The 27,370-nt window shown below is 46.3% G+C and overlaps 1 protein-coding gene across 5 annotated transcripts; it reads left to right on the forward strand.

Annotated features, from left to right (window-relative positions):
• The first annotated feature begins 888 nt into the window (after positions 1-888).
• On the forward strand, positions 889-27,370 carry npm1b (nucleophosmin 1b). Of its 5 annotated transcripts, XM_030368478.1 has the most exons (12): positions 889-1,006; positions 1,409-1,491; positions 3,316-3,435; positions 4,079-4,172; positions 9,096-9,193; positions 11,081-11,145; positions 11,229-11,304; positions 21,056-21,151; positions 21,573-21,687; positions 25,654-25,743; positions 25,874-25,948; positions 26,670-27,370. In XM_030368478.1, exons 1-11 carry the CDS (start codon positions 958-960, stop codon positions 25,906-25,908), a joined length of 921 nt encoding a protein of 306 aa, XP_030224338.1. In that variant the 5' UTR covers positions 889-957; the 3' UTR covers positions 25,909-25,948; positions 26,670-27,370. The 5 variants fall into 5 exon arrangements, 4 of the variants coding, with proteins under 4 accessions (XP_030224338.1, XP_030224341.1, XP_030224339.1 ...); XR_003978316.1 differs by lacking the exon at positions 26,670-27,370 and having other exon boundaries at positions 11,229-11,303; positions 21,054-21,151; XM_030368479.1 differs by lacking the exon at positions 21,573-21,687 and having other exon boundaries at positions 890-1,006.

Below are 27,370 nucleotides of genomic sequence, written 5' to 3' on the forward strand. Positions count from 1 at the left end.
TTACTGACAGGCACCGTCTCGAAATGCCGCCATCTTTGCCTTATTTGGATCCAGCTTTAAGCGTCTACAACCGAACAGTAAATCGTCCAAACGAAACTATAACTATCAGTGTGTTCGATCCGAAGTAATACACCCCCATACTCATTATCTAAGGATCGATATTAGGCTAATAGTTCTGCACTGTAGGCCTATTTGGGTCATCTTTAACAACAGAGGTAATTGCCAATCAGTGTGAGTGCGACGCGACTGCGCAACTCTCCCGCTTGACGTCACGTTTAACGTCGGCGGCAGCGTGTGAAACATTTTAAAATAGCTAGATTAATTGATTAGTTGATTGTAAGCTCGGCTACCTGGGAGGAAGTCGTTGGCTACTTTTCATAAACAAAAGGATTAAAATACAGGGTTAGGTTACATGACTTTGAAGGCAACCCTTTAAGATGCCTAATTCTGGGGGGATCCTTTTAATTCATCGAGAAAAATACGAAAAACGTGTCTGCTGAATAACTTCAATATATATATATATATATATATATATTTTTATTATTATATAATTGATTTGCTTAATTTAAAACGTAATTAAATCAGAGAACGTCCAAGCACTTGGGGTTTAAAAACCGACACAGCTGCAACATGTAAGTCATGTTCTGGGACGTGTAACTTGAACCTTTAAATTGTATTGCAGCGTTCCGGCTCAGAGTACCTTTATAACCAACACAGCGGTGCCCCCTAGCGGTCATCCAACAGAACTGCACCACGAATATTGTTTATATTTATAACCTGAACCACGGCGCCCCCAGCGGCCATCTGACTGAACCACACCAGTAATGTGGTTCATATTAGCCACTCCCACAGGCTTTCCTGAATCACGTCCCGTGACCTCCGTGCTCTCGTCTCATTGGTCGGCTTAGCTGTCCGTCCCCCGGGTTGACGGAACCGTAAAACCCCCACAATACAAAGATGGAGGACAACATGTCTCATCTGAGCCGACCGCAGATGTTCTTGTTCGGTGAGCGTTCACGTTATATCGTACCGGTGTGAATGAGGCAGCATGGCCCGTGATGTTAACATGTTATTCATTCAGGCTGATGATAACAGGTGATACTATAATACATTTATAAGAAGACAGCAGGCCGTGCGGGCCAAAGCCGTTCGCGCCACTTCAGCCCTTTTGTTGTGTTGCTCTTTGCGTTGTCCCGCCTCCTCTTTTGACATGTCCTGTCCTTACATGTCCTCTCTTAACATGTCCTCTATTTAAAATGTCCTGTATTAACATGTCCCGTCATATCATGTCCCTTCTTAACATGTCCCGTCCTAACATCTTATTCAAAAGTGCTGTACTCGCATGTCCTATCTTAACATGTCCTCCTCCGGGGGCTGTGGCGGACCATAACTGTGTGGTCGCCGGCAGGTTGCACCCTCCGGTCGGACAAGAAGGAGTTCCGCGTGGAGGCGGAGGACGAGGACACGGAGCACCAGCTGTCACTCAAAGCGGTGAGACGTCACTCAGGGATCATCCTCAGCTCTAGTCAGGGCTCTACGCTAACTTTTTTTTTCAGGAGCACTCGTGCCCCTAAGTTAAAAAATTTAGGAGCACAGGAAAAAAAATGGGGGCACAATAGGTTTTTGTTTAGAACATTTATTAGCGTGCAGAAATTGCACACACCAACAGAACCCACTTACTAAAGCAAAATTAAGACAAATAAATAGACAAGATTACATTCAGGCTACACAAAACAGCACCAATTTCGGCTTCCACCGTACCAGGGTTATTGGGCTGGGTGTGATTTATATAGAAATCGGGCAGCGAGAATGCCTAGTGGACTCGATGTGTTTCACCGCAGCATCGCGTTTCAGATTAGGGTTCCCCGTTATAAACAGAGAGGAGCCTGCCATTGCCGATGGGGCTTCCTTACAAAATGTACAGAACATTTTCATGTTCTTAGCATCATAAACTAGCCACCCGAAATCCTTCAACCAGTCGGGGGTTGAATTTGTAGACTTTATCGTCTACCATAACAGCATTAACTTTCTCCACGCAGTCTATTCATAATATTGTAATGACCACGGAAGAGGCAGTGAATGAAGTATTGATTAGACAGCGATTTAGATACCTAATAAACCGTTGGAACACACAAGACTGGTAACCATAGCAACGTAGGTAAACAAACCCTGCTAAACCCTCCCGTAGCGCTCCCCGCGCTACGGCTATCCGGAAGAGCACAGAGCTTTTGGCCGTGATATTGTATATACAATACAATAATATTATATTATATACTATTCTATATAGAGCTCGGGGAGTCGCAAACGGCAGCAATAACTTTCTCCTCCATGCTGCGGTTCACCCCGGACTGCACTGCAGGGAACGGTTGGCCGGTTGAAAACTGATTGGCTGTTACGTAACGCACGTCACTCAGTGGCCACTCATTGGCTGTCATCACGCAAATGTCGCGGCAAAGTTTAAATATTTCAATCCACCTGAAATCCACGTGAACGCGCTCGCCCGTGCCGGGCAAAAGTCTCGCGCTGCAAATGGAATCGCTGCTTTGTATGGAATCGTTTCGCCCCTTCGCGTTTGGTGTGAACGCACAGTATAGTGCGTTCGCACGCCGAAATATTCACTCGCAAATGCGAGTGAAATGGGCGCACTGTAGAGCCCTGGCTCTAGTCATATTTGAACGGACTGCCTGTTTAACACAAAAAATACCAGTACATGCTAGGGCTGATTATCACGATTATTTTGATAAATATTGATATCACAATTATTTACCACGATTATTCATTGAAAAAAAAATCTTTCGAATTTCTACCACCCCCTGTGGGAGCCACACACTGTGCTCAGCGGCAAATTGCCGCTGAGCACCCCCCCCCCTCTTTTCACGCTTTGCGCCGGACTCACGCAGTCGCAGACAGGGGTACAGGGAGCGCTTGGTTTGCTTTGCAGCGGAGGTAGAGCGTTTACTGCATGGGCGGGGCTCGTTTCTTTTTTCGTTTTCTTTTTTTGCGGGTGCATTATTTAAAATTTAAATTAAAAAATAAAAAAAATAAAAAAATATCGCTAAAATATTGCGGGAACACTACGTGTCATCGTGGGATGCCAATATCGTCATCGCGATAAAAATGTGATATATTGTGCAGCCCTAGTACATGCCAGTACAAAGTAAAGTATGTACTGGTATCAATGGAAAAATAGAAAACCAACATCCCACTGGGCACACCAGTACAGCGTTTGAAAGGGTTTCCATGGGGATGGTTTCATCTGGGATGGTTTCCATTCGGTTGGTTTCTGTGGTGACGGTCTCGGCGGTGACGTTGCAGGTGTGTCTGGGGGCGGAGGCTGACGACGTGCCCCACACAGTGGAGTTGGAGGGGCTGACCTTCGACGGCAAGAAGACCAAAGTCCCTCTGGTGGTCCTGAAGCCCTCTGTCCTGCCCTCGGTAAGACCCCCCCCCCCCCCCCCCCCCACTGCCCACACATAGGGCTGCTTGATTATGGAAAAAATCGTAATCACGATTACTTTGGTCAATATTGAAATCACGATTATTCAAACGATTATTTTGGAGTTTGAAAACATTATTGTTTCAGCATTTATCTCCAAAAAAACTCTTTGTAACTGAGAACTGTGAAATTGTTCAGTTAGAAAATGTAAATGTATCCATAAGACAGTACTTAACTGTGTAGCAACTGCATTAGCCGCTATCATTGCTGTAACACGGGAAATTGGTTAGCCTAGCGACTGTTGTACTTGCACTTGGTTCTATGAACATCCTTTCTGTACCGACAGCGATATATTGATGCACTTCTTATGACAAATGTACTTATTGTAAGTCGCTTCGGATAAAAGTGTCTGCTAAATGCCCTAGATGTAAATGTATCCAGCTGTTGCATACGTTTCTATAAGACATAATATAAATATCTATAAGACATAACATAAATAAATAAAACACACTTTACTACTAGTTAAGGAGCAGCATTGAGCTCTGCCCCTCCCCAGGTGAGTCATAAATAAGACAGTACTAAGCTCCGCCCCTCCCCAGGTGAGTCATAAATAACACGGTGCTAAGCTCCGTCCCTCCCCAGGTGAGCCTTGGTGGGTTCGAGGTCACGCCCCCAGTCGTGTTCCGGCTGCAGTCGGGCTCAGGCCCCGTCCACATCAGTGGACAGCACTTTGTGAGTAAGTACTCACTACCACTTAAGTACTACATCAGTACTAGCCTGGTTCTACCAGACTCTCGTACTTCACTTCATTTCATTTCATTTGTACAGAGAGTCTGGACCTAATCAATTGACAAACGTTAACTCACTTGAAGGCGGGTTTCTGTTGAAGTTTAAAATGATTGGATCTGCCCAGTGCCACTCTGGATCTGCCATAACCAATCGCTAACGCTTGGTTGTGACTTATGTCATGCGCCGGGAATCACGCGCAGGTTGTACACAAACCAAACACCTTGCGCGTCTGCACGAAAATGTCCGTCAACGACAGCTGCAGGTTTTGTTCGTCGAATTTAATTTATCAGGGAAAAATTGCACATTGTAAATCAACTACCGACCTACAACAACAACTCAAACTGGCGTATGACTTTATCGTCATTGTTCTCAGACACGCCCTCTGTTCGCTGATTGGTGGCCGCTGTGGCGGCACCAGAAAACCAAATTACATACAGCATGTCCAGACCTAGTACTGAAGGGAAATTCAAATTGAGCGGAAGTACTTAGGCGGGCGGAGCCAGGCTACATCAGTACTGCACACTGCCACTAAAATACTACTACGCTGCTCTTACTAAAGTATTACAACACTACCTCCAATAAAGTACTACAACAGTACCACACTGCAACCACCAAAGTACTACAGTACTACACTTTCAGTGTTTCCCACAGACCAAGGACCAATGTGTGGTGCGGGGTAGGAATGCGCGATATAAACGATATACGATATAAACGATAAAAAATGGTCTACGATAGAGATTTTAGTTATATTGCTCTATCGTGATAATGCATGTTTGACGCGATTTATCCATGACCCGCGAAATATAAAGAGCGGGTCATGGATTTTTTTTTGGCTCTAGGGGGCCCCTAGTAGTGGCCCGGGGCCCCAAGCAATTGTGGGACCCCAGGCAATTGCCTGGTATGCCTAATGGGATGCAGCGCCTCTGCATGGATAGAGCTACGAGCTGCAACCGTCTGCAACGCATCGTCCGCGACCCGCGAAATTTAAAAAGAGCCACGAGCTGCAACCAGCTGCATTGCATCATCCGCGACCCGCAAAATTTAAAGAGCCACGAACTGCAACCGGTTGCAACGCATCGTCCGCGACCCGCAAAATTTAAAGAGCCATGAGCTGCAACCGGCTTCAACGCATCATCGCCATCTAAGCAAATATGGCTGAAAGCGAAACGGAGGAGCTGGTGATTGCGCTCATTTCATGTTCATTTTAAAATTGTATGCGTTCACTTTGCACTTTTCATATCAAGCATCTGTGCACACACTTGGAAGATTTTTCTTTATTTAAAATAGCCATGCCTAATACTGGACGTATTTCCCTAATTCACAGTATCCGTTTCTTTATTAACAAGACACCACCAGTTTTAATTTAATTAAGAGAAGTATACGTCATTACACAGAAGATTTTTTTCTTTGTTAAAGTCTATGCAGCTACAACATTATGTTGTATGATTACAGTTTTGCACAATAAATGTTCTCAAAACGACATACTAAGTTTCTTTCTTTTGTTTTATACATTTAGCAGTTTGGCTTTCCTTAGAGTCTATGTAACCTGTTCTGAAATGGTTCTATTATGATTTATATATCGTGATATATCGTTATCGCAATAGGTTGCAATGTATATCGCAATATGGATTTTAGGCCATATCGCCCATCCCTAGTGCGGGGGTGGGTGGGGGGGGTTGGGGCGGGCGGCGCGGCACGGCGGCGCGGCATGGCGGCGCGGCACGGCGGCGTCAGCGCACAAGTTTAGTTTTTACCAGAACTTTTGATTCTGTGACATTCAAGGAATGAATTGCAACAGACAACTAAAGCTGGAGGTTTTTATTTCAAGTACAAATTATCTCAAGACATACCTGAACCAATCTTAAACTTTTTTAGGAAAAATAAAATAAATAGTAACAATATACTACTAGGTACAACAAGGCAACTAACTAAAATAATGAATGCAATGCACATATTGTCAGGGAGGGCAGCCGACTGAGGTCTAAGGACTTGGAAGGCTCCTAGGATGTCCAGCTCCTGGAACCTCCTTTCAGTTCTGTCTCCAGGCCAGTGATGTAGGGTTGGATGACCTACAATGAACAGATCAGCACATTTTCTCTACCAGGAACAGAAGGATCGAAATTACTTTCCCTACTCTTATTTTTTTAAAGTTAAAATCTACACTAATCTGTTTCCACCTCACCTGTTGTTTCAGCAACATTTTGTCTGCTGTCCTCCTGGCCTATATTAATCAGTATCTCTCCTGAACAGCCCGGCCCCTGAGAAGCACTGGGTTGTTCAGCACTGTTTGATGCCTAGGAACATTCAAAATAAATGTATTATATATTTAATAAACATTTACTAGCCACAGCCATTTGACTGTTCAACTTGATTTCAGACTAAGCTAACTACCTCCTCAAGCTGCTCCGCGTCGTCTGGACGAGGCCTTTTTTGGTGCAGAAAAAACTTTTCAATACTCATCTGGATTAAAGCAACAAACATTCAGAGTCAGAATAAAATAATATTAAGAATAGAATGTAATAAATGTTTTCTATTCTTTTTGATATGGGCACCGTATAGGCCTATCTAAACTATAACCGTCGCAGTGATGTTGCTAGGTACGCGTCCTGCGTCCCTGACGCATTAAAATCTGAAAGGACGCACTATACTCACTATCCATGCGTCCCGGGGACGCATCTCATTTTCCCCATGAGAAACGATACATTGTGAAAATTAAACAACTCGTTTAATCACAGTAACTGGCCAAAGAAACCTTCTTGTGAGCAGATCGGACAAGCGCTGTTTCAACCCTCTGCGCATCTACTCGGCGCAGACGTGATCCCCTGTAGAAAATATCGCGACATGCTAAATTAGCCGCTACCAAAACAACTAGCTCGTCACCGCTGATTTCATTTCAACAATTAAAAATACGAACTTCATAGTAAATAAACCCACGTTTCCACTGCTCGATGCTGTGCTCATTCGTGTCGAATGAGCAAATCAAACAGGATTTTTTTGCAATCCTTCTGATTGAATATATGTACATTTATGACAAAATCGTGAGGACTAGGCTTGTGACACACACACACACACGCACCACCACCACCACCACACACACACACACACACACACACACACACACACACACACACACACACACACACACACACACACACACACACACACACACACACACACACACACACACACACACACACACACACACAGAAATGTGGCGCTCTCGCGGTAATAGCTCATTGGCGCCACCTAGTGATCATTATGTGCAAATGCACAGCCTCTCATTAAAATGACTTAGGGGTCATTTGACCCCTCTTGCGGCGCTAGGAGTAAGTAAAAATGGCCCGGCGTTTCTAGTGTTAAACATGAACGGTCGAGTACTCCAGCTCTAACCATATCATACCACCATCAAGGAGTTTAACACTATTCATTTAATTTAAGAAATAGAATAATAATAAAAAAGAAACACATTTTTTAAACTGGGGAGTCGGGACCCATTGAATTTCTCAGGGACCTACCCAACTCGCCACCTGTGGGTCCCGGGGACTCACTACATTGAAAATCTATCAACATCACTGGACCGTATTTCATTTTAATCGCAGTGTTCGCTGCGTTACCAACGACGTTGTCTATGATGACGGTTGCGGGATGTTCAATATCAATAACGTTGAGTAAAAAGCTAATATAAAGCTAATATTACCTTTTCTGAGTTAACAAAAAATGTGGGCAGGTGTGTTAGACCACAGTATATCATACTAACCTTTGGTAAACTGCAAATGTCGCAGACCGTCTTCTCTGTGCCAAATATATTTTTCCATTGACCTCAAGCATTGCGCGTGGACAGGAGGAGCGGGCGAATCAACCGTCAGTGAGTGTGCATGTAACTCCGCGTTTACATGCGGACACATCTGATCCGCATAGATGTGGAAGAACAGCTCAATCAGAATAGAAAAGTATCATATATATATGCCTAAATCGGTTCGGAATAGAATTCTATGCGGAATAGAAGAGGTGGTGTAGTCCGCTATAAACACTTATTCCGATTAGTTTGGGGTTTAACTTAGAGCAGCTGCAATAGTTCGCAATTGGTCCACTCCGTCTGTACTTTAATGCACACCGAACTTTACCGCTGTCAAGGAAATTGGATTTATTGCCTGATTCACGTCTTTGTTATTATCACTCCGTAGTAGTTACAGTAGTCCGGTAACTTATCAACCCCAGCGTGTCCGGTTGCTAAGCCGCGCTTAGCAACCGTGTGTGGCGCCGCGCCACACAATGGTCTATGTATGGGAAACACTGACTTTACTACAACCCAACAACTATACTTTTACAAATATACTTTATGTGTTAATTATTCTATACTGTTTTTATTAAGACAGTTTGTCCGATGTGGACGATAAACTACTCTATTCATCAAACTGTGGTCATTAATAATAATAATAATACATTTCATTTATAGTGCCCTTTTCATCCGAAGATCTCAAAGGGCTACAGGTTAAAATAAAAAATAAAAATAAAAAGGGGGTTTAAAAACATCTAATAGTGGGAGCCAAAGGTTTTTTTAAGAAGAAATGTTTTAAGACCTTTTTTAAAGCAATCATTGGTAGCACATATGTTATATATGTTTAAGATGATTGTTACTTATGCTTTGTGGACATAGTAATATTATGTGGCGTTGTGGTGCATGCTGGGTAATGTCCGCCAGTTGTGTAGTTGTAAAGGACTCAGATGGTGACCTATTGCTATGATGTGGCGTTGTGGTGCATACTGGGTAATGTCCGCCGGTTGTGTAGTTGCAAAGGACTCAGATGGTGACCTATTGCTATGATGTGGCATTGTGGTGCATACTGGGTAATGTCCGCCGGTTGTGTAGTTGTAAAGGAGTCTGATGACGAGGACGAGGAGGAGAACAACTCGTCGCCTGTGAAGAGGCCTTCCTCGCTGTCATCTAGGAAACAGCCAACCTCCTCGGTGAGTTTAAACCCAGCCACAGAGATGACCGCTGAATGACCTCAGAATAACCTCTGAGTGACCTTTGAGTCACCCTACAGTTAGCAGAAGAAATTCCAACGTTTCAATAGACCTCTCAGTGTTTCCCCTAGGATGGAGTTGCAGCAGCGGAGCAGTAATGTTTTTTTTTTCCACTCGCAAATTGTTTTGTGTGCTCGCAAAGCACACCCTGCTGGGAGCTTTCTATGTGTCTGCCGGCACCAGAAGGGCTCTTAAGGCCTAAGTACATACAGTACATTTGTGCGCAGTAACAAGCAGGGGAAATATGGAGAGTATAGTATAATCTTTAAAACAAAGTATAATCTTTAAAACAATTATTTACATTTATTTAACAAAAAATTATATGTTATATCAACAACCACCCATACCGTAAAATCACATAACACAAATACTACAACAATCGAAATGGTCTGTTCCTCAGACCCATGCATCTTCTCACTCCCTCCCCTCTCCCCATCACAAAGGCTGTAGTAGGTCCATAAAGAGGCCATGCGGGTTTACTATTGAACAAGTTTTGGGGCTCTAGAGGCAATAATGGCGACGCTATTGAAATTGAACCGCCAACTCCGAATCTGCCAATTTATTTCCAACTTTACTTAAGTACTTTTACGTTTAGATGCTTTACTCACAGGTGTGTGAATTGACCTTGATATGAAGCGTCCGTAGCGCAAAATAATATAACATTTGTGTTTTAAAGAGATAAGACGGAGCTCTCTTCTCCTGTCCCCTATAGGCACCTGCCTATAGGGGAAACACTGCCTCTGAAGAATAAGTCCCGCCCCCGAGGCTCCCGGTTCCCTCTGTCAAATGTCTATGGGAAATAACATGGGGTTTTTGAATGATCGTACATAACAAACTCTGTAGGTGGCAAAGAAGAGAAAGCTGTCTCACGTTTTGAACGCCACAATTTTTCCATCTAGTTTCGACTGGGTTTTTGGATTGTCGGTGCTCTTGAAGTAGTAAACGATTATAAATGCTACTTTAATGGCAACCGGAGCCTCAGAGGCGGGACTTATTCTTCATGTATATATATGAATATCCTCATCATCCTCATCGTCATCCGCTTATCCGGGGTCAGGTCGCGGGGGAGCAGCTCAAGCAGGGGGCCCCAGACTTCCCTTTCCCGGGCCACATTGACCAGCTCTGACGGGGGGATCCCGAGGCGTTCCAAGGCCAGTGTTGAGATATAATCTCTCCACCTAGTCCTGGGTCTTCCCCGAGGTCTCCTCCCCACTGGACGTGCCTGAAACACCTCCCATGGAAGGCGCCCAGTGGGCATCCTTACCAGATGCCCGAACCACCTCAGCTGACTCCTTTCTAAGTAAAGGAGCAGCGGCTCTAATCCGAGTTCCTCAAGGATGGCTGAGCTTCTCACCCTATCCCTAAGGGAGACGCCAGCCACCCTTCTGAGAAAACTCATCTCGGCCGCTTGTACCCGTGATCTCGTCCTTTCGGTCATCACCGAGCCCTCATGACCATAGGTGACGATAGGAACGAAGATCGACCGGTAGATCGAGAGCTTTGCCTTGCGGCTCAGCTCTCTTTTCGTTACAACGGTGCGGTAAAGCGAACGCAATACCGCCCCCGCTGCTCCGATTCTCCGGTCAATCTCACGCTCCATAGTACCCTCACTCGCGAACAAGACCCCGAGGTACTTGAACTCCTTCACTTGGGCTAAGGACTCATTTCCTACCCGGAGTAAGCAATCCACCGGTTTCCTGCTAAGAGTCATGGCCTCAGATTTAGCGGTGCTGATCCTCCTATATGAATATATATATGTGAATATCTATTGATGGTGACATTTATCTTTACCTACCCTACAATGTTGTTTTAATTATTTGTTTACAGAAAAAACTGAAGATGGAGTCTGATGAGGATGATGATGAAGAAGACAGTGATGAAGATGAAGACGAGTACGTTTGGAGATTCAGTGATTGTTATCTCGTGGTCAGCTTACCGTTGAGTCCTTATGTTTATCATTGCTATTTTATTGTAGTGATGATGAGGACGATGATGACAGTGATGAAGAAGAGGTGAAGGTGCAGAAGACCCCAGTGAAGCCTCCAAAAAAGGTACGTTCCTACAAACTGTAATATTACAAACTGTCTGTAATATTACAAACTGTCTGTAATAATACAAACTATCTGTAAATGTACAAACGATAATTTTATGTTATGAATCAAACTACTTTCATTGTTTTACGTAACTCTGCACTGACCGCTATGCTCTTGTCCGACATTCTCACCAAATACGTAGCGTGTTTACAGTGTTGGGTAAGGTTACGACTAGTCGAGGCAAGAGCGATGTTTAGGTGTAGGGATTGATCGATATGGATTTTCTAGGGCCAATACGATACTGTTCTTTTCATCAGTCTTAGCTGATGATCGATACGGCGATACAGATCTTCTTGACCCGATATTTGGAGCTGATGCTGCTTTTGCTACCTCAATTTACATGATAAAAATCACACTGGTGATAAAAAGTATTACAAGTCTCAATTTAAAGGAACATTTATTGAACTGTCTGTAAATCATGGCAACAACAAAAAAAGCAGCCAATGCCGAAAATAGCCGACCCACTTGGTTGCTGCGGGTCTGCTTTCCCGTACTCACCGTTGTGTTTCAGGAGCATATGTTGCCGCATAGTACTTGTAGTACTCTGGTAGCCCGATTTCGCTTGGCATATTTTACATTTCACCTTATGATCTCCTATTTCTTTAAAGTATTACAATTGTTCGCTGCGCTTTGCTTTAACCGCCATCTCTTAACTTTTTGAATTCTGGCGTGCCTGCACGCGGCACGGCACGCGCCAAACAGAAATTTGATACATTACAGTTCAACGCGCCTAACGCGCCTGTGGCTGTGCTGGATTTAGGAGTCCGAGGTAGGAAACCCAAACGCCGCCGTGTTTGGGTGCATGATAGAGCTTAGATCGGGTTAGATTAAATAATCTCAGATATAAATAACAATAATCGGGTTAAATAACTTCACATGGTGTGTCTCTGGTGTGTTTCCAGCATTCGTAGTGTTGTTCAGCAGGTGCCATTCCGTAATTCCGACGCCTCATTGTTTTCCGACGTCTCAATGGTCCGAAATATTTCCCATTAGATCGACATGCCACTATGCCGACGGTTCAATGTTCCGAAAACGGAACCCATTTGTCCGACTTTTCAAAAAGGAGGCGCATTAGGCCGACGGTTCAGTATGCCGAATAGGCCAAGGCGCAATTCCACATGTGTGATTATGAAACCAAAAATAAAAGACGATGTAGGCTAAGTTCCAGCAGTGCACTTCACCAAGCCAGACTGTTGCTGTGGGCTTGAGCGGTCACAAGAGGTGAATTTATGAAGCGCACGTTATACAAGGACTAATACTTTTCCCGCAAAGAAGTCAAACGGTGAGGGAAAAACAAATACAATTTTTATCTTTAGTAGCTGTGTGTGGACCTATATGTGTTGTTTACTGTGCTTATAGTGGGCTTCCGGGGCGGGGCCCCGGGGCCCGGCCGCGTGGGACCCGCCTAGCCCCCGTCGGACCCCCGCGCGGCCGCGGCTGCCCGACGGTCACCATGCTGTGTGAAAGCAGCATAAGATGTCTGGAGTGAATGTAGAAAGGAACTGACCGCATTATATAGATTCTCTTCTCATAACATCACAGTCAGGGTGGCTTATATATTTTTATTAGAGCTGTCAAGCGATTAAAATATTTAATCGTGATTAATCGCATTAATGTCATAGTTAACTCACGATTAATCGCATTTAATCGCAAATTATTTTTCTATGCTAAATATCCCTTGATTTTTTTGTCCCATAATTCCTCTCATTTTAATTATCTTATCAACATGGTGAAGTGCATCGGCTTGCCTTGTGCAAATGATTTTTTATTGATAACAACATATATACTGATATATACTGATCAAAACAGGACGATACAAAAAAAGAGCCTATAGTGCAATTAAACGACTGCTTTGAACAAATGTCATTTGAACATAGCAGTCAGGCTACTGCTTCTATGTTTTGAGCCAAAGAAAAAGAAAAAAAAAAAATCAATTTTTTTTTATTAAATAAAACAATGGCATAAATCGCACGATAAATTTTTTATGCCCTGTTTACACCTACCCGATAGTGGGCCCCGATGGTGCCCGATGGCTAAATCAGCAGCTATCGTTATAACATCGGCAAATAGCGTGGTTGCATCGGGAAACACCGTTACTCTTCCCGGGAACATCGTTAGACATTCGAAATGACGTCAAATGACGCCAAACGCACTTCGGGTGTCTTCCCTGGCATAAATAGTTATGTTATTGTTATAACATCGGGTATGTGTAAATGCTACCCCGATAAATTGACCCGATCATACATTTTTAGCCCGATGTCACCCGAATCACCCCGACTTCCACATCGGTGGTCCATCGGCCATTAGCGGCCATTAGCGGGATGGTGTAAACGGGACATTAACGCCGTTAAAATTGGTTTGCGTTAACGCCGTTAATAACGCGTTTAACTGACGGCTCTAATTTTTATCTTCCTCTGCCTTAATGTATGTAATTTGGTTACAGTAGTGATATTTTGGCCAGGAATAAAAAAGTATATACAATCGCACTTAGGCAATTTCATTTATTTTCTTTTATTTTCAACATTTACAAAAGAATAGGGCCTGCTGGGAAATCTGTTCGACCAATCACTGTGATGTTTTGAGTGTACATACGACGTACCCTACATTATACTACCGTATACCACAATGCAATGCGGTTGTGTTTTTCCGTAGGAGAAGAAGAAGCTGATTAACCGCGAAAACGAATACATTTAATGATGGAGTCTCTGTCTTCGTTTAGGAATGTCAACAATTTATTTGGAATCTAACATAGAAAATGTAACATTCAAAATTAATTAAAAAAAACTTGAACAAGGAAATGTAACATTCAACATCAATCCAACCTCCAGCTTTCCTCGTGAGTGCCCGGATTGTTTACATGATGTGGGCGCATCTGTCTGCGTCACACAAATACCCGGCGCATTTACTGACGCACATGACGTTTAAAAATGTTCAGCGTAGTGTCCGAATCCTCGTTTGTTCGTTCCCTATATAGTGCACTATATCATGAACACTATATAGGGAATAGTGAGTGAGTGTACAGCGAACGACTTCGAACACAGCTAGTATTTCCAACTATAACATATTGTTAAAAGCTAAGCCATACCATTGCAATGTTTTGCAAGCTAAAAAGTGGTACTAAAAAACGTAAAGAGAAGAAAGACCTGGCGCGCAATTCGAAATGTTTGCACAGCGTTTTTCCTGTACCTCACCATACCAGTGACAGTAGCCACGGCAGAGCGGTCATTTTCCAAGCTCAAATTGATAAAGACTTCCCTAAGGAGCGCCATGGCACAGTAGCGATTGAGTGTATTGGCCATACTCTCAATCGAGAATGAAAGAGCAAGGAAATTGGATTTCACCTCTATTATCAACAAGTTCGCTGAACAGAAGGCACGCAGAGTTAACTTCTGAACGGGTAAGAGCAGTTGTTATTTTATTATTGGTTATGGCCGCTGTGCCATGTAGGAGTATGTTACCATTGGCCATTTTGATTAGGCCATAGTTGTGCTGTTTGGGAAATGTAGTTGTGTGGTCAGCTGAATGGAGTATTTATGTTTTGTTTTTGATAGTAGGCAGTGTGTTGCAAATACAGTGTACGTGGTCCTAATAATGTTTCCGTGATTTTGACGTGTGATCTAGGGATGCTAAGTCTCTGTCCATGGTTCTGATGATGATTTTGTGTTCTCTCGTTGTGGCGGCTGTTGGCCCTATGGGGGAGTGGATGCATTCGCGTGTGTGTGTGTGTGTGTGTTTGTGTTTGTGTGTGTGTGTGTGTGGGGGGGGGGGGGGGGGGGGGGGGGGTCGGGGGGAGGGGGGTGGGGCCCAGCGCAATCTTGCCCCGAGGCCTAGCACAACTAAGCTACGCCACTGGGCTGAAACACCGTGTCGAAATGAAGTGAAGCGTTGTCACTTTGCTCTCCAATATTCATCGTTAACGTGATATGTAGGCCTATGTTGTATTTTGGAGAGAGAGCGAGCGAGAACGCGAAAGAGGTATAAAACTCTTTATATGTAGGACTATTCGGCATATTGAACCGTCGGCCTAATGCGCCTCCTTTTTGAAAAGTAGGACAAATGGACCTTCGGACCAATGGGTTCCGTTTTCGTAACATTGAACTAGGGCCCGACCGATTTATCGGCCTGCCGATTTAATCGGCCGATTATAGCCTTTTTGAAAATAATCGGCATCGGCCAAAAAGACGCCGATTACAACCGATTTATTATTATTTATTCTTTTTTTTTTTTTTTTTTTAATGTTTTTGCGCTTAGTATCCTGCAGATTGCGCTCCTACTCGCCTTGCTAACTAACAACTTTAGCTGGAGTAAAAAAGAGGAGATTGAATTTTACCGTACAACATGAAAGCACGCTCGCTCAGGCAGCTGCTTGCTCACCTCACCAATGTACACAAGACGCGTTGTTTGAGCATGTTGTGCCTGTTTTTCTTTAGGTCCCCGCCAATGTTAATTTGTTATACTGTAGACTCTAACGGTGAGACCATACTGCTCAGCACGCACGTGTTAGTCACTGCTCACGAGCGCAGCACATTGGGAGTTAGTTATTTATTTTACATTTTACATTACACTCATTTTTGACTGTAAATGTATTCTAAAACGCTCAAAGGTTCTGCATTCAATTCACATATTCGTCAAAAGTGTTTAAAGTATATTTAAGGTATCAAAAACTACGTTTTATATGCTTTTTTATTTTATTTTTTTATCGGCCGATTAAATCGTAATCGTAATTTTTCTCTGAAAATAATCGGCATCGGCACTCAAAAATCAATATCGGTCGGGCCCTACATTGAACCATCGGCATAGTGGCATGTCGATCTAATGGGAAATATTTCGGTGATTGATGATTGGCTAAGTGCTAAGCATCACGCTTTGGAGCGTTGAAAGTAAAAAAATTTGAACTCCGGGCGTTGGTGCGTTTGGCACGTTACTGCGTTTACGTGCGTAATTACGTGCGTCTGCCGCGTCTAACGCCCCTAACGCGACGCTTCAACGCGTGTAACGCGTCTACGCGCCTATACCAATGGTTCCCTATTAGGGATGGGCATGAGGAATCGATTACTCGAGTACTCCTCGTTACAAATGAACTCGGTTGGTGGACAGGCAAACTCGAGTTTGCATATACACACACAAACAAAGTTTTCTGAAGCAAATGTATCAATTTTCTGTGCGGCGCCACTAACTCATGCCGTGGGCACAAAGCAAATGAAATGTATCAATGGCAGGCGCGCCAGAATTCAAAAAGTTAAGAGATGGCGGTTAAAGCAAAGCGCAGCGAAGAATTTAAATACTTTAAAGAAATAGGAGATCATAAGGTGAAATGTAAAATATGCCAAGCGAAATCGAGTTACCAGAGTACTACAAGTACTATGCGGCAACATATGCTCCTGAAACACAACGGTTAGTCCGGGAAAGCAGACCTGCAGCAAGTGTGTCGGCTATTTTCACCGCCGCAAGACGCAGCTGTCATCCCGGCCGTGTAGAGAAGATCACAACGCTGAGTATTTCCATAGTCCATTTGCTGCCGTTTTATTTGCAGCTTTAAATTATTTGCAATGGTTAGGCTACTTGTTTTTTTTTTTTTTAAGGAAAATGTGTTTTGAACGTTTTCAAAAATAAATAATGAATACTCTGATAACTCTGACTCTTTTGATGGAGAATAAGCATTACATGTTTGGTTGTTAATATTGTCGTTCATCATTAGGCCTATTCCTGCTGCAGATGCGTTGCATTCTAAAAATAGATTTGATTAAACGAGTACTCGATTGATCCTCGAGGAATTCCTTCGATCACTTGAGTTTGGAATTTGAGTTTGGAATTTACTACTCGTGCCCATCCCTATTCCCTATGCAAAAATGCAGATTTTCGACGCCCCCAAACGCGAGTAACGCGTTTGGTGTGGCCGTAGCTTAAGGCGACGCTTCAACGCGTTACACGCGTTGAAGCGCCTACACCAATGGTTCCCTATGCAAAAAATGCAGATTTTCGACGCCCCAAACGCGAGTAACGCGTTTGGTGTGGCCGTACCTTAAGACCAATACTTCCTTGTTTATAAGCCAATGAGGCGATCACTATCAAAACGGGGCATGTATACTTGTAAATAGATTTTTGTTTATTTTCACATTGTTATTGTAATTGTACTTATTTTTGTTTATTTGTGCATAGTTATTTATAGTATTTTTACTATTTCAGTTTTGGTGTTTATACCATTGCAGTTTTCACTTTTCAAGTAAAAATAATAGCCGAAACACTTTGTTTGAGCTTTTTTTTGTCCGTCGTGGCTCTCCGTGTAACCAGAGCGTGTAACCAATCAGATGGTGCTGTGGGTTGGACAATGCTGGAGACAGCGTAGTGACAGCAGACAGAGAGGCGCGGCTGCATCAGATCCAAAATAACCCAGTTTTAAATTGATATGTTATCGGCCGTCGGATCAAAAAAAAAGGCCGATGCTGATATGCGTCAAAATGCCGAATATCGGCGCCGATATCGGTCGATCCCTATTCTGGAGTTAACATCCCATTTACTTGATGTTGTGCACTGCAGAAATCACAGTACTTCTTCTGGGTAGAGACTACTGGAGTCACAGTACTTATTCTGGGTATTGTAGCACTGGAGTCAGTACTTATTCTGGGTACTGGAGTCTAAGTACTTATTCTGGGTATTATGGTGCGTGGAGTACTAGAATATGCAGTCAAGGCCTGGCTGTGTACTGGACTAGTAAGTTTACTGTTATTGTGCATTATATTATAATTTGTATAGAGGTAATGTGTGTGTCTGTCCACCAGGGGGCAGCCAAGCCCAGAGCTGACGGCTGTAATACTCCCTGATAGTTCTAATGATAATTACACAACCTTTTCTTCCTATCTGCTCAAGTCTCACTGAGTATCCGGTGAGCGGGCGTTCCCATAATAACCAACCTGCCCCTCCCCTCCCTGAACCCGCTGACCGGTGGCCATTTTGTTTGGGCGGGAACGCGCCGTCCGGCGTGGCCCTCGCTCCAGCTGTTCCCCGCCGTAAAACACATAATATCACACCTGTCCTCTGTAATCACACACACACACACACACACACACACACACACACACACACACACACACACACACACACACACACACACACACACACACACACACTATTGCACTTCTTGTGCACACACACACACACACACACACACACACACACACACACACACACACTATTGCACTTCTTACACACACACACTGTTGCACTTCTTACACAGTATTACACACATACTAATAGTAACACACATCCGAACTCTAGCACACATAACACACACATCCCTTGTCACGAACACATTAGGGCTGGTGGAAGGTACGAACCCTCCGTCAGAACGACACGTACGCACGTGTGCACGCACGCCAGATAACAGTGGTCCCTGTATTTAGCGTTATCCCGGCCTACCGCAACAGGACTTCCTGTGTGCTTCCTACGAGCTGTGTTCGCCAGTCCACACTGAAAACACGACCATGACAAAAAAGACTGAGAACAAAGTAGTCAAAGTTTTACGCTAATCATTTCACGTAGCAATATCCAAAACATGTAGCGAAACGGATATCCCCTTACCGGCAGTCCCTCCTACTTTGTAACTGAAAGTCCCGCCTGCTCTCCTATAAAGCCCATTCCGAGCACCTTGTTCTGTCATAAGGTGTGTGTGTGTGTGTGTGTGTGTGTGTGTGTGTGTGTGTGTGTGTGTGTGTGTGTGTGTGTGTGTGTGTGTGTGTGTGTGTGTGTGTGTGTGTGTGTGTGTGTGTGTGTGTCATTTCCCCGCAGTGCACTTCTGTTCTTCTTCTTCTTAGATATTACAGCGCTTCTTCACGTGCACTCCAGCTGTGGGCGTGCACGTGGCTCCCGCATTTCTGTGTCCCTCTGTCATAGTCTGTTTATACCATGACTGCTTTTGATCTACCGCTCCGTACTGCACCTGGAGTTTGTCTCAGAGTGTGTGTGTGTGTGTGTGTGTTGGATTCCCGTGATTGTGTGTGTGCTTGATTTCCAGGCACACATTTTCTATTGGTGATTTTGTTTGTGTGTGTGTGTGTGTGTTGGATTCCCGTGATTGTGTGTGTGCTTGATTTCCAGGCACACATTTTCTATTGGTGATTTTGTGTGTGTGTGTGTGTGTGTGTGTGTGTGTGTGTGTGTGTGTGTGTGTGTGTGTGTGTGTGTGTGTGTGTGTGTGTGTGTGTGTGTGTGTGTGTGTGTGTGTGTGTGTGTGTCAGGCAGCAGATCAAAGAGGATGTTGTGAGGCCTCAGGGAGCTGATTGACTCATCAGCTGATTTATATACTGTAGTCTGCTGCTACACCTCCTCCTCCTCCTCCCTCTCTCCCTCCTCCTCTCCCACCTCCTCCCATCCCCTCTCCCCCTTATGATCACCCTCCCACCTCCTCCTTCTCTCCCACCTTCTTCTCCTCCTCTCCCAACTCCTCTTCATTGTTCACCTTTTCCCCCACCTCCTCACCTTCTCCCCCCTCCCCCTCCTCCTCCTCACCCTCCCCTCTCCTCCTTACATCTCTCTCTCAGCCCTCCTCCTCCTCCTCCTCCTCCTCCTCCTCCTCGCCAGTGTCTCCCATGTGTTGAAAGGAGCTCTGGTCTGAGGTCAGCCAGCGATTTTATAGGTCAGCTGTTGACCAATCAGGGCCCATCTAAGGACCAAGCATAAACTCTTTCCGGCCCTTAACAGAAGGTGAACCTCCAGGTCCACACAGGAACAGACTCCACTCCGGGATTTACATCCACCGTCTTCTGTCTGGACCAAGCGCAGATAGAAGTGTTGGAGCAGCGATTGGGTGGAAAACCCGGCATGGATTCTGCTCCTCCGCCAGCGAGAGATGTAGCGCGCTAGGGCTGGTAAACTGTTAGCCAGCCACGCTCCTGCAGGAAGTGTGTAATCACCTCGTACCGGTTCTGTCAACACGCCCAATTACAGCCCTCGTCATTCCAGCGCAAATACCGCAGATCGGGGGGGCTGGGGTGGGGGGGAGAGGTTGCTGTCGTGTGAAAACACAGGTACTCTCCGGGCTGTTACAAGGTGATTACACCGGCACTTAGCTAACACGCTACACAGGTAATTACACAGGCCGGGAGGAATGTCTGCCTAGCCTCGACCGCGCCCCCCCCCGACTCACGGAGCGCAACGTCAACGAGGTGCAGCAGTGGGGGGGGGGGTCTGTCGCAGCTTGTTGGGGCGAGAGTCACTCACCCCACGGTGTAGGAAGTGATGTTGAGGGTGATGGTTTCCGGGCAGGTTTCAGGACCTGTCGGGGCAGGTGGAGAAGGGCTGCATTCTGATTGGTTCGTCCTCGTTTTCGGTTTGGATTTCGTCCAATGTGATTAACTGAAGGGATAGAAAAGTATATGCGTCCAATTTTTGTCACCATATCCAAATAACAGACTGCGTTTATACCACACTTTTCTAACAGGGGGCCACTCAAAGCGCTTTACAATATGGCCCATCATGCACACATGCACACACCAATGCGGTGTCAGTCACGCAGGGCGTCAGCCAACTCGTCTGGAGCAGTCAGGGTGAGGCGTCTCGCTCGGAGACACCTCGGGGATCGAACCAGCAACCTTTTGGTTACGTCAACCCGCTGTCCATCCTGAGCCACATGCCGCCCCTATGTGTCGATGTCATCATGGTAATGAGACAGTCCCCTCCCGCGGTCCTGACCGGGTCTTCTGTTGCTCCACAGAACCAGGGGACACCCGTCAACAAGACCAAGAGCCCGGCCAATCAGAACGTCTCCCAGGGGAAACCAGGAAGTGTGCTGGTCAAAGCCCAGAGCAAGGTAGACACCGCCCCCTTACACACACTCAAATGGATGCCTGTCAAAAGTGGTTGTCAGAGGATTTGGTAATTAAGGTTGTCTGGCACGACTTTGAACCAATCAGAGAGCAGAACAGTCTCAACCTGTGTTCAGTGCACCCCAAGTTTAGAGTTCAGTGTCTGTACAGCATATACATGTATATTATGATAAGAGCTCTATCTATACAGATAAAATATTAAGATAAAAGAGCTTAATCTATACGTCTTACATCTTAAAATAGAGCTCTATATGCAGATTATATGTTAAGACATATATTCCATATCTATTCTTTTATAGTATGATACAAGAGCTTTATACTGCATTTATCTTAAGCTATGTAATGTATACGATCTCTATCCATGCAGGTTATATATTAAGAGGTTTAAGAGCTCTATCCATACAGATCATACATGGAGGAGTGAGAGCTCAATGCATACAGATGACGTGGTGGTATGAACCCCCGAGGTGGACGAACATGAGCTGCGTGTTGCTTCACGGCCCATGTGCCGAGGAACGAGGTGTGTGGAGCCGTGTGCTTCAGCCTGACATTGGGCTGCTAGTGATTACGTGTGACCGCATCGCCGTGTGCAGCTGGATCCACCCCCCCCCCTCCATCTGATCTCAGGCCTGCAGAAGAAGAGCCAACCCCCCCCAGCTGATCTCAGGCTTGCAGACGAGGAGCCAACCCCCCCCCCCCCCCCCCCAGCTGATTTCAGGACTGCAGACGAGGAGCCAAACCCTCTCCACCGTGGCCAACACAGTGCTGAGTGTCCGAACCGCGCTCGTAAATCCAAGGGTGTCCTTTGTTAACACCGCCCCACTCAGCTCACTGAGAGTCTCCAGGGGGTGTTGGGGTTACCTCTGATCAGGACGCCTGCACGCATGTGTGATCATGGATGTGGCGCCATGCCTGCCCTGTTCAAGCCCCCCCCCCTCCAAAGGGTCTCCATGCTGGAACGCCAGCTGGGGTCAGGATCGTACGTTTCTGAGTCCAATGACGGGCTGACGTTGGATCAATCCCGCTGGTTTGGTTAACTCTCTGGTCGAAGCCCAGCCTTCACCTCCTCTCCTCCCCCTCAACCCAGCACCTCCTCCTCCTCCTCCTTCCCCCTATAACTCATCACCTCCTCCTCCCCCCTCCCTCTACCTCCTCCCAGCTCCCCTTATAGATCTATCCCCTCCTCCCTGTCACATGCCCCATGCCCCCCCCAGATCGCTCTCATTAGCCGGTGTGTGTTTGATGTCCGGGCGGCGATCCCAGCCCCCCGTGTGTTTGTGGGGAGCAGGTGACTGAGGGTCATTAGACGTCTCCTCTGATGTGCTGCCAGGGCTAGCGTACGGCGGCGTTGGCGGAGGCTACGCATTCCTCCGCAACCAGCACGGCAGGGGGGGGAGGGGGAAGAGTCCACCTGCTGAAGGCGGGGCTGCCCTTTTCCCAGAGCCGGGGTGATAGATCCCGCTCCTCCCGGATGGCTGGGAGGAGACGTCATCGTCGTAAAGACCGCTAACCACTCCCCCCCCCCCCCCCCCCCCCACCGGGGGGGGGGGGGGGGGGAGAGAGGAGGGCAGGTGAAGTGGTTAGAGGTCGTTAGCCAGCAGTTTGACGCGTGTTTTTCAGCAGGTGTCTCGTCCCTCGCTGTTACCCGTCTGTGTTTTCCTTGAGATGCACCCTGTGGTTGACCTCCGACCTCTGACACGCAGGGAGGAAAAGGTCAAGTGGTGGGACCTGTTGGCTCTAAGCAGTAGACTAACCACTAGTAGCCGTGAGCTTAGCATAAACGTCACCAACTGCTAGGGACCACAATGCTAACTGTTGGGTGCCGTTAGCTCTGCAGGGCTGAACCACACAGGATTCTGGGAAGTGAATCAACCACTGGTACCAGTTTGCTCACCTAGCCTTAATGTCACCGCCTTCTAGGGACGACAAGGCTAACTGAATCGGCTAACTGATAGCCGAGATAGGCTATCTAGCAAAGCATGCTAGGGAATATATATAATGCTAGCATCTATTAGCTGTGCTAGGCCGAATGAAACACGCAAAACGCTTCCGATTTTACAAAACCCTTTGAAAATGTCATCCACTCGAACCCGTAAGCTACCTCAGGCTAGGCTAGGCTAACCCTCGCACAACGCTAGGTAAACAAACCCGGTGGATCTGAGCTTGAGTCCCTGCCCAGCAGGCTAAGTGGCAGGTAGCTCCCAGCCGCGCCGCAGGCCTGTGTTCAGCGCTGCTGCAGACTAGCGCTAGCATCAAATGATAGCAGCGCGGCGGCGGCGGCTATTAAGCAGCATCTGTAATCAGCGTCTGGGCAAGATGAGAGGCTGCGTCTGCCTGTCAGCTGTTGTGGGGCGACAGCTGTCCAGCCCCCCCCCCCCTCATAAACACGGGCGTGTGGCCCCGGGGCCCCGGCTCAGGGCCCCTGGCGCGGGGCCAGAGACACATGCTGCTCACTCGTTTCTCTGGTCCCTGTTTCTGTTTTTGTGTTTTTGTGTTCTTTTGATCTGCGCTGGGAGGGAACGGGAAACACTGATGAGTTCATCCATAAACCGCTGGGAAGAAAGGAGTCTGTTTCAACTTAGGGCTCCCCCTCCTCTGTACATACACATGCACGCACGCACGCACGCACATAAACACACACACACACACACACACACACAGACACAGACACAGACACACACACACACACACACACACAACCTTATAGCTCGTATGGGATTCAAACACCTCTCCTCTACCTGACGTTCTCACGTCAGGGTGAGGGTCTTCTGTCAGGGGGGGGGGTCTCCTGTCAGGGTGAGGATCCCTTGTCAGGGGGGGGGGTCTTTTGTCAGGGTGAGGATCTTTTGTCAGGGGGAGGGTTTTCTGTCAGGGGGGGGGTCTTCTGCAATGACCACAACCAGAGGAGAGATGGAGGATGAAACGGGCTGCTCTGAGGCTCTGGGGCTGCTGATGAGCTGGAGATGACGTTGGGTCATGGGTTCATGGGTTCTGCTGCTGCTGTGTCTGGGTCTCAACGCGACACTGCTATTACCGCCAGGCCAGCCAGTCTGAACACGCCGTCACACCCACAGACTGAGCCGGTGTGTGGTGCATGTGTCTGTGTGTGAGAGTCTGCCAGTGTGTGTGTGTGACTGTGTGTCTGTGTGTCAGCGTGCGTGACAGCGAGAATGAGCGTGTGAGTCAATGTGTGTGCGACTTTATGACTGTCAACGTGTGTATGTTAAAGTGGGATTGTTAAAGTGTGTGTCTGTGTGTGTGTGTGTCAGTGTCTGTTGTCATTTCATCTTCTCTTCTGGTCCAGACCTCCAGATCTATAGTTGAGGTTCTGGTCTCTGGTCTCTGACCCGGACCTGGGTCTCGGGGGGGTAAGGTGTCTCTTGTCAGACCCGGTCTGCGGGGGTTGGGGTAACCCGTGTTAACCAGTGGCTCCTACACGGCCGAGGCGTCTCATAAACACTGAGACGCTGAACACTTTTGTGTTTTATGGACTCTCCTCCGCAAACAACCAACAAGGGAGACCTGTACTCTGACGGTTCCTCTTCTGACAAACAATACTCCCACAATGCACTGCGTCGTTCTGGGCTGGCCTCCTCGGCTTGGTGCTTATTAAGGGATCATTTGAACCCGGTGGATTCTCTGTAAATGCGCCGTAATTAGGCAAGAATCTGTTGTCCTTTTATGCGCTTTAATCCCGCGCCAGCTGCTGGGATGAATGGTTCGGTCACATGTCCTCCTCGCAGCCAATCACGTCGCAGGAGTGACTTCTGACGAAATGAACCCACTAATGAAGTGAAGGGGTGAAATTCCGAGGGTTTATTACCTGAATGTTTTGTGGGTCGAGTTAAACACAACATGGGATTAGTTTAGTAACTGAAGTCCTGAGTCTGGCTGGCTGATTTACTGACTCTTATTCAGAACTTAAGCTCTTTAATAGCCTTTTGGATAACCTATCGAAGATTAAACGATTCAATAAAGTTAACCATGACAAGAAGTCATTTCAATCATTAAAACATTTTATTTCACATCAGAATGTTATTTAAAAACAGAAACTTTTAAATTCCCAAAGTAATCACGTCAACCTTCCATACAGTGGCAGTACAAACACTGTGGTGACCCTTCCTCCTGTGAAATGAGCCACAGGTTCCCTCAGCACCACTGACTCCTATCCTGTTGAATACATCTCAGTATTGTCCTTATTCATGTAGCGAAAATTTTGGAACTCTATTGTATCTTGTAGCCATCTTGGTTCTAAACGCTAAACGCCTGATGGAAATAAATGGGGAATTCCACATTCATCTATCCAATGCCACCAACCCTTGGCCACTCAAAGCGCTTTACAATATTTCCCAACATTCACCCATTCATTCACACACCGACGGCGGTGTCAGCGATGCAAGGCGACATACAGCGGAGCCACATGCCGCCCTATGTCTTCTCCCTCTCTGTCTCTCTCCATCACCTTCCAATGATCTCTCTCCCTCAGCCTCCCACCCCAGTGAAGGCCGGCGCCGCGGGGCCGTCCAAACCGGGGCTCGCCGAGATCAAGAACAAGCTGGCCGCCGCCATCAGAGAGGTTCTTCTTCTTCTCCTCTTCCTCTTCCTCTTCCTCTTCCTTTTCCTCTTCCTCCTCCGCCGCCGCCGCCGTCTGGGCATGCCGTCATGTGACCTGCAAGACTGATGACATCATAACCCTCTCTCCTCAGGGGAAGGCCATGCCCAAGACGGAGCAGAAGTTTGAGAACTTTGCCAAGAGTTCCTTCAGACTGTCGGACGCTACGGTGAGTGTGTTCTCGTGTGACGTGTGACCGATCGCTCACCACTGATGCTCCCCTGAAGGTCAAAGACCTCTCCCTCCCCTCCTCCCTGAAGGTCACAGCTTTGAGGAGACGTTTCTGGGATTTAGATTTGGTTCATCAAGGAGATAAGTTATTTATCTCTTATTGTAAAGTATGTGTGATCGTGTTCATTTTTTATTTTCGCAGTAAATCTTGTGAGGGTTTTTTGACATCGTAGCTCCTTTCCCAGAATCCACCGCTGGTGCTCAGAACGTTTACATGTTTCCGTGTTCACAGGGTGTTGTGGGAATCAGAAGAATCTGGTCCACTTTATGAACACACTAACGTTTATAGGAGGTCAGTTTGAAAGCGTAGAAATGTTCTCTCCAGAGGAGCCTGTTGCTCTGATGACGCCATGATGTCATCATGTTTTAGTCCTCAGTGGCATGTTAAAGTGTACTGAAGTAGGACAATGCTTGGGGATCATTGTGTGGCCATTGTGTTGTGTTCTCGTGTTGCTCCTCAACACAACCTCACCACCTGAGCCACTGCCTGAACCATTTTGTTGTTTAGAAGAAAATCATGCAGATCCGTGTCGTGTTTTGCTGCTCACCGCTCCGGTCCGGCTCTTCTCTCGGACCACACGGCAGCCCCTCGTCTTGTTGACGGCAGTGCAATTCTGATGAGCTAATCAGTTTATCTCTCCCTCCCCCTCCTCCCTCAGGTGGTCAAGGACCTGTGGAGTTTCGTCCAGACACTGAAGGGGAAGAAGTAACCGGAGTCCATCTTTGTGTTTTTCTTTTTAAATAATGTTTGTTTTGGGTGCCCTTTAAAGGCGCAGTCTGTATGCTCTCCTCTGCGTTAAAGGGCCCCTGTCTAATTAACCTGGTGGGGGGACCCGCCCACCTGGTGGGGGGACACGCCCACCTGTGAAGTCACCAGGGCCCCTTTAAGTCTGCTCAGAGTTAAGAGGTGAACTCCTTTACTCTGGTCAGCCGTGCAATAGGAGATATTGCAGAATGTGCCTTTAAACGACTACTGCAGACTACTTCAGTATCAGGGAACCCCATGTTTTTAATGTTATGTTAATGTTTGAATACGCAGATATTCTAACTTTCCCAAGTTTGTTATATATATATTAGTTAAAGTTATGTTTTTCAGTACTAGTGTACTAAGGAATTAATGTATCATTTTACATTGACTTCATTTTCATAAAAAAAACAAACATGCTTTTGCATTCTGTCCGAACATTTCAACTTAGTGTTGCTCGCGGTCTCTTCTCCCTGATTGGTCCGGACCGCTCGGCCCGTTGCTGCGGAAACCTGTGTGTGTGTGTGTGTGTGTGTGTGTGTGTGTGTGTGTGTGTGTGTGTGTGTGTGTGTGTGTGTGTGTGTGTGTGTGTGTGTGTGTGTGTGTGTGTGTGTG

This window comes from Gadus morhua, chromosome 10 (genome assembly GCF_902167405.1).
Source record: "Gadus morhua chromosome 10, gadMor3.0, whole genome shotgun sequence".
Classification (NCBI taxonomy): Eukaryota; Metazoa; Chordata; class Actinopteri; order Gadiformes; family Gadidae; genus Gadus; species Gadus morhua.